The sequence below is a fragment of the Anneissia japonica genome, unplaced genomic scaffold, assembly GCF_011630105.1.
Source record: "Anneissia japonica isolate Jap-2015-1 unplaced genomic scaffold, ASM1163010v1 scaffold1587_len1432017_cov164, whole genome shotgun sequence".
Taxonomy (NCBI): domain Eukaryota; kingdom Metazoa; phylum Echinodermata; class Crinoidea; order Comatulida; family Comatulidae; genus Anneissia; species Anneissia japonica.
Window position 1 is genome coordinate 1,123,063 of NW_022713643.1, and position 8,536 is coordinate 1,131,598.

The window sequence follows — 8,536 nt, forward strand, 5'->3', positions numbered from 1 at the left end:
CAGGGACATAGGCGTAGATCCCGGCGGGGGATGGGGGATATATCCTCCCCCCACCCCAATATTTGACAAGGGGAGGGGGAATGGTCCATTGTATCACCCCCCAATATTTTGACTATGTATGGGATAAAATCTGTCTCTTATACACATCTAGATGTGTATAAGAGACAGTATATATATAATCAGTAATTCTATAGTCCAATATGAAATATCTCAGTGGCCAATCGGTAAAAAATATGTCTCGTAACAGAAGATCGTGGCTTCAAGCTTTATTTGGACATTTTTTGTTTACAGTAGTCACTATAAATAAAAAGGCTGGAGTAGAGATATGATGATCTTGTAGACTAGATGGTTTAATAACACAACGGTGCTTAGTATTTGGAGTGGAGTTAAATATTTTGGTGGTTATAAGATGCTTGCTTTTTAATCCCATGGACACAGAGCACAGACGGATTCGTCACCTACCGTCGACTGAAGCAGTTTGAGTTCTGTATGCCTGATAATATTATTTTCCTTCAATTTGGACGTGAATAATAATAATAATAATAATAATGACCTATTGGAGTTCTCTTTTAAAACAGTGCGTCCACAAATCACGAAAAACACAAATAATGTAAGTCTACTAGCAAGTAAAAAAAGGTAAGGTAAAATAAGTCAATATCGGAAGTTTCATAAATAGAAGACTGAAATAAAACATTTATATAATCCAAAGAGAATTTAACATGTTTTCTTCAGGTAATAAATTGGGAATGGTAAAACAGTGCAGTGAATTTAAAATTGCTAAAACGTTATATAAAACAAGTAAAACAACAGTGAAATTAACGTTAACAAAAATTTAAAAACCGTAAAATAACCTATAAAATATTAAGATTCCCTTGGATCAATCAAAATTATTTAAAGTATGACTTAAGAGGAACTATCACTACTTATGAAGAATCAGATAGTCAGGTTTATACTTTTTTATATTTTGTTAATTTCTTACGATGTAATTGGACGCATCGCAACTTGTTTGCGTGTGCTAAATCTATCAATCAGCCATTTTACCAGGAAAATAAACTTGAGTGACGAGTTTCACAAAAGTTCAATTAAATTTATTTAGGCATCGATGCATATTAGATGTTTATTACCAATGCGTTTGCTTAATGTAGGTATCTATATAGTAGTTTACACATTAAAGTTGGAAATACACAGATAATTTTAAAATTGATGGGAAAATTAATGTCTGATTCAGTTTTTCTAACTTGTTGTTGAAGTTTTTCCATTCTGCAGTCCTGTTTACAAACATCATTGTTGTTGTGTAAATTATGAATGATAGACCCAAACGATCGACAATGCAAGAAACCAAAAGCAACACGAATTTAAATGCAATAAACCAAGATTTGATTAAAGAAAAGTCAGACATACCCCTTCTGGCTTCCGACCCGTTGCCACCCTGGCCCGTTGCCACATGGCCTTTTGCCACATGGCCTTTTGCCACCCGGCCTTATGCCACCCGGCCTTCTGCCACTCTAGGTCCGTTGCCAACCGGCCTTTTACCTCCCGACCTTTTGCCACCCTAGGCCCATTGCCACCAGGCCCGTTGCCACCCGGCCATTTGCCACCCGGCCTTTTGCCACCCGGTCTGATGCCACCCGGCCTTTTGCCAACCGGCACTTTTGCCACCTTAGGCCCGTTGCAATCGGCCTTTAGCCACCCGACATTTTGCCACCCGGCCTTTTGCCACTCTAGGCCCGTTGCCACCCGGCCTTTTGCCACCTAGGCCCGTTGCCACCCGGCCTTTTGCCACCCGGCCCGTTGCACACCATAAGCCCTTTGCCACCCGGAACGTTGCCACCCGGTCCGTTGCCACCGTAGGCCCGTTGACACCCGGCCTTTTGCCACACGGCCCGTTGCCACCCATAGTTGTATAGTAGGCCTATGCATTGTATTCGCAGAAATTTTACTCTCAGCATTTTTGCCAAACTATGTGTACTGAATGACAAATGAATCATGATTGTTTGGCAGGTTGTAAACAAGGACAATTCGTTGCGGTTAACCATCATGAAAGGCACACGTGTGAAGTAGCTTCCTGATTAGCGTTCTATCTTTATTTGTATGTATTCAGACGTACATATGTATATGTATATATGTATATGTTTTCTGAGTATGTACTGTTTTTAGTTAGTGTGTATGTATGTGTGTATGTATGTTTTTTACATTTTTTGTGAAGGCAGAACATCATGAATTAAAATTCTTTTAGTGTTATTAATTGAACAGATTTTTAAAAAATTTGATTTAATCGACCTAATTGCCTTTGAGTGTGGAAATATTAATGAACATAAATATAGTGGCAATGATGAAAATAGCGATGAAAAGCTATTATTATTAACATGTTGAATATGTTAATGCTGCTACCGCTATAAGAAATGGGCCTATGCCCATACGTACCTTTCACAATTTGTTGTTTTTAAGATATTAAGCCAAATATATGATCATATACCGGTATAGCTCTAGTATAGGCCTACCAATAGAAACAATATCGGTGGGGGAAATGTCCAACATACCAATTAAAGGCCATCACGCAAATTAGGCTTGAAGACCCTATAATCTGAACAGTAGACCTAGTCACGGTATAAACAATCAGGAGGATTAGTTTGCTCAGATCGTTAATATTACTGAGCGCAATATCCTTTGTAGTTTAACGCTAACGAGAAGAGCTTTATTCAAAGTTTATCATTGACGGTTATTTCTCACGAGAAAATATATATGCTTGTAATAAATTGTCCGCATAAAGAGAGAAATACCAAATAAATTCCATAAAGTTCATTATACACACATAATATAGACTTATGGTTATACTATAGCCTCTAAATAACTCTTATTATCATAAATGTGTTGCTATTTTAGAATAAGAATATACTTAAAAATAAAATATAAAAATAAACTAGACACTGCAGTATTTCTCTCTTTATGCAAATTTATAACAATGTTTATTTCTGCCCAATTTTCTCCTAGTGGTAAGAAGGTGCATGGACGTTTGTTTGAAATGAAATACAGTAAACTAATAATTAAATATTAAACAGGAAAGTATATATAAAAGCATATATATATATTTATATATATATGTATATCTGTCTCTTATACACATCTTTTCAAATCCAAGAAGGTTTTATCACAATTTTAGGAGGTCATTAATGTACTGTGGAGATGAATAATAAAGAGACTTCTACACGAAAAGAAGAATTTTAAAGTGTATACGTTGCTCAACAGGTAGCCAATAAAGACGAAGAATTTTAAATTGTTAACGACAAAGATATCAAAGACAAAGAATAACACTAAAATTTATCTTACCCGTTTTCGGTGAGTTGGGGTTGCCTCCATTGTGATAGCAAGGATCAGGAAAAGTAAGCACCAAACAACCTTCATCGTGAGTGTTTTATTTTGGAACTCGTTTGAACCACTTTCTAGCTCCCTTTTATAGCTTCAGGTTTCTCAAAATAGCACCATTCGTGCTGAATTTTTTTGCTAACTTCATCATATTGTTACAATGTCAATAATTAAATGTAACCTAATTATTACTTATATGATATTGTTTAAACTAGTTTATACTATTTCAGTATTAATTAAAGTAAAACCGAGGAGTCAAATAATCGTTTATTAGGTTAGAACTTAATTAAAATATAAGTATTTATAGGGGATACGACAAAATAGTAATAACTTGATAGCACGTGCATTATATTGACAATGAATACAACCTAGTAGTGAGCGAGTCATTTATTTGTTTAAAACTTAATTAAAATACAGGTATATTAATTTAATTTGAAAATGAAGAAATAGATATCTATAGAAGATACGACAATTACTTGATAGCTCGTGCATTATGTTGACAAGTTAAAGCAAGTTCTTGTTTTATTCTTGAAATGCTAATTCAACTAGTACATTAGTTGATGCCTTGACCACTTACTATTTCCATCAAATTGCCTTGTTTACGAAAAATGGAATGGCCAAAGCTAATGAAACATCACATGAAGTCTATTCTGTAATTAACGAGTCTATTTCTTTTGAAATGGACCTTTCCGCTAAGCCCCGCCCCTTGGATATTGTTGCTAAGGTCCCATTAGACGGCAGTGTTAAAACATACACAAACACGTACGTCTGTGGGTCAACACGCGGATATTTCTGGCCCTGTTCTGATTGGTCATTTGTTAAATTTGATTGACATTCTGGAAAGGTCCATTAAGGCTATATTCACACACGGCAGCTAACCGGTTAGCAGGATCTGAATCTTGCTAACGCTTAGCTGCCGTGCCGTTCATATGAGACAATCCCCGATCCAAATACCAAGACGATGATCGAATCACTGGCCAATAGGAAACTGGAAAATTGGAGACGCGTACGTGTACGTGTGATTGGTTGATGTTAGAAACGCGCTCAACTTGCTAACCGATAGCGCTCGCTAACCGTTAGCGTATCCGGATGCTGGTAACGGTTAGCGCTAACCGATCGGGCGTTCACACACAGGTGCTAACTGTTGACGCTAACGGTTAGCTCCCGATCCAGATAATAGGGCTCTCGTGTGAACCTGACCTAAAGGAAATAGATTCAGTAAGGAAAAGACTAAAAGCCCTGTCTACACTACCAAGGTTAATATAACAAAGGCCTGCACAAGTTTTAGGGTTATAAAAAAATAAGTAGACTTTTTTCCTACACCTTATCGTCGTCATCCTCTTCATCAATCATCGTCCCTGTGTGTACAAGACATTTTTTTCAGCGGCAATACCTGTCAAACAAACTTCCAACCAATGCTATGAAAATTATGTTGAACAAGGCTAATTCAAACATACAGCTCTCGAATAAGCACTGCACCAAACCTGATTTTTTAAAATTTTTATTTATTTATTTACCGTATTTATTTATTTTTTTTATCTAAGCACCGCTCTCGAATACTGTAAGCACTGCAGCGCTTAATTGAGAGTATTCAGTGGCGGATTCAAGGTTGGCCCAGTCGGCTCGGCTCCCCCGCCCCTCTCCCACTCTAAATCTTTCTAAATTATTTTTAAAAAATTAAAGAAAAAAATTTACATTCAAATTTTAAGTCATTTTGATCAACATTTAAAAACTCATAAAATGGTATTATTTAGAAGATTAGTCTTGGAGTTGGCTCTGTTTTTAGCCAACTAGATGCAGTATCAGGATCATAAAAAGCAGAAAAAGTTTCATGATCCTGGTAAGATCAAAGGAAAGCTACCGTACTAGGTGAAAATTGGCCAATTTTCGCAAGAAAATGTAAAGGGTATATAAAAATATGTTGAAGGTTAATTCAAACATAATCGGTATTTTTATGATCCTTAGGTACTATAATGTAAAAGTATGTTTTACAGAGGTGCATGTGCGACTATAGACAAAATAAGAGACATGAGACTCGAAAAAAATTTCAGTTTTGGGTGTCACATCCATGTTTATTTCGAGCAATATTTCTACTTCCATTTCACAATAAACATTATTACATTACATTATAATAACAATAGTAATAATACTTATATTATCGTTCGGAGTACCAATCGTAAAAATATTTATAGTAATAATAATAATTAACAATAATAATATTAATAATAATACATACATACCGGTATTATACCTCCATGATTTTACTATTATCATTTAGGTGCTGTATTTCTTTCCAAAAATTGTTTTTTACAATACTTTTATCTGCGACACTTAAAGTTTATATCACGCTTCAGTTCTGCATTGAGTTTATTTAAAAAAAATGAACCACTGTAATGATTACGAAATCAGACTTTCAACATTGTACTAAAAATAGTACCGCCAAAATACATACTTATATTATTAATTCCTATTAAATAGTAAATAGTAGCGACAATGGGAAGATTGAGATAGATAATTACATTTTGGAATGTAAACATAGGCTTATTTGTACGTAAGTGGATGAATCTTGTATACGCCGACGTACCGACTAAAATGCAATATGCATGGAAATACAGACAAATATTGAAATAAGTATGTTATTAATATTAAGGTACATCTACCTTGAAATTTAAAACCGTTAAAGAAGAGTATACACCTAATGATGCAAAAGTTAATTAAAAAATGTCTAGTTCTATTTATTAATGTAATGATATCTTCGTTCGTTCCTGTTGCATTTGCTAACATTACATAAATCACATACAGACGTACATAATATACATGTTATGTATGCTTTAACATGTTATATGTGTGTATATATAACCTTTATATATACATGTAAGTCATCTTTTTATATACTATTTAATGTAAATTAGATATTCATGCTTAGTGGTTGACCTTTCCTATATTTCTGTTTTATCTTTACTGTACTCTTCTTGTGATACTGTTCTCTTAGGAAAACAGCTAAAATCCAATTATATTTAAAGAAATAGTGTTATCGTCTCTCTGTATATATGTATATATAATTATACGCGTAGAATGTTTGTACCTTCGATTTTACAAGGTTTATCAATGGAAAAATATAGCAGGAGTTTTGGCTATAATAGTATACACAAACAACAGCTAAGGAAAGGCGATCTACGCTCTTAATTTTCCCAAGACAATTCAACAAAAGGACGCATTAATCGGTGGTTACAAAGGCCTAATGAATTTTTGCATTAACGTTAGACTGAATTTATATTCGTTATTTCAACACAATTTTTACCGATGAGGTGGTGTCCGGTGGTTCATGAGACTCACTTCGCAGAAAAAATAAATAAAATTTCTGTATCTACTCAAATGTTCGTTTTGTGCACCTTAGACCAACATTGTCAAAATGACAGTTTAATGTTATATAAGCACATGAATTTTTATAAAAATCGTAAATTTTCATTTGCTATATATTTTATTTTGTTGGTCAATTTTTACGAATCAAATTGTAGTTTATAGAAGCACTTAACAAGCTCGGGGTCAAAAGAACTCAGATGTAACAGACATTGCTAAGTAGGGCCTATCCAAAATTAATAAAATAGTAACTAACACCATAAAACTTCTAAACCTTGTTATTAAAAACATTGAGAATAATAATCATACTTAATTCATTGTAATAAAGACTATAATTAATATTATCATTATGATTAATATAATTTCAAATGATAATTTTAAGGACAGTCACATGTAGCATCTCTGTGTAAATAGTTACGACGCGTTTTTTTTTTTACTTACAAACAGTAAGTGTATATTGAGCGCCTAATGAATTGACTCTCTTAGGCCTGAAAAGAAAACAAACAAAAATAATAATTAATAATAATAAATACTGTATTACGATGAAAAATGAACGCAATAATAATAATAATAATAATATTATTATTATTATTATTATTATTATTATTATTACAATAATAATAATAATAATTATTATTATATTTATTTTTTTCACATCCAACAGAAACTACACTTGCCACTATAATGATACTAATGTTGAACACAATAATTATATGACCCATCCAACTATAATTATAAGAAAAATTTTGTTTTTGTATTATTATTTAAGCATCTAAAGTTTTAAAACTGATTTCTATTATATTTATTAGTTTATGTCCGTTTACTTGCCTTGACCTTCGACATTATACATTTTCAGTCGGTGGGGGAGGGAAGACACCACTAGTCAGAGAGAAACAAATCTAGGTAATTTTTACAGAATGTGAGAATATCAGATCGCTAAATAAAGTCTTGTAAATCCATCTGCCAGCCGGCTGAAGGCTTCTTGGCAATTTCTGCTCCCCCCCCCCCCAATTTCTGCCCCCCCCCCCCCCCACTTAAATATGTTCTCATCAGGAAAATCGTCTCTCCCGTTGAAAATATCTTCCCCTCACCCACCCTCTCGGGAACAACAGAAGTCGGGTAACTCCTGACGCCACCATTTTACATGTCTAATTCGATTTAAACTTACCGTTATTACGTTGTAGGTATACTTCATGTCGAACCCTCTGCTGAACACGTCATAAAGTAATCCATTATCAGTGTGGAAAATAACTTCGATAGGACCGTTGAAAAAGGTAAGCGTCTGTGATCTGTCATTACCACAAATTTCTTTTCTGAAAAATGCAAAGACACAGTAGATAAATGAAAGATCTAGTTTTATTTCTGGCTGTCTACGTTTTACCTGTTGCTTATCAAAATTGTATCTTTTCAAGGAACCTTTCGTTGAAGGACTATCCTTAATAATATTATAGCATCTTGTTCCTTTTCGAGTACTGTTATTACTATTTATCTATTTGTTACATATCTTATATATATATATATATATATATATATATATATATATGTTTCAATATAATATTTTTGTACACATATTTTTCGTTCTGTATGCATATATATTTATATAAAGTAAATTATATATATATATATATAATATGTATATATATACATAGACATATATATATATATATATATTAATTAAGGTGCTACATGGTAAGCTAATTTATAATAATAATAATAAAAATAATAATATAAATAAATAATATCTATATAAATGGAATCTAATGAAGTCTAATTTTGGCCACAATTTATTATTAGCAACAAAAACATTCAGTCA

At 33.3% G+C, this 8,536-nt stretch overlaps 2 protein-coding genes across 2 annotated transcripts in view; both read right to left on the reverse strand.

The window, feature by feature from the left end:
* LOC117108666 (fibrillin-1-like) overlaps positions 1-3,420 on the reverse strand; it is a 38,364-nt gene extending 34,944 nt beyond the window's left edge. Inside the window, exon 1 of the mRNA XM_033250763.1 lies at positions 3,328-3,420. Coding sequence (XP_033106654.1) covers positions 3,328-3,402 — 75 coding nt within the window. The 5' untranslated portion in view covers positions 3,403-3,420. The remainder of the gene's footprint in view (positions 1-3,327) is intronic.
* A 1,988-nt stretch (positions 3,421-5,408) lies between these two features.
* Positions 5,409-8,536, reverse strand: part of LOC117108641 — a 26,025-nt gene continuing 22,897 nt past the window's right edge. Inside the window, exons 27-28 of the mRNA XM_033250733.1 lie at positions 7,892-8,036; positions 5,409-7,211 (exon numbers count right to left, since the gene is read on the reverse strand). Of these exons, the coding sequence (XP_033106624.1) occupies positions 7,206-7,211; positions 7,892-8,036 (151 nt within the window). The 3' untranslated portion in view covers positions 5,409-7,205. The remainder of the gene's footprint in view (positions 7,212-7,891; positions 8,037-8,536) is intronic.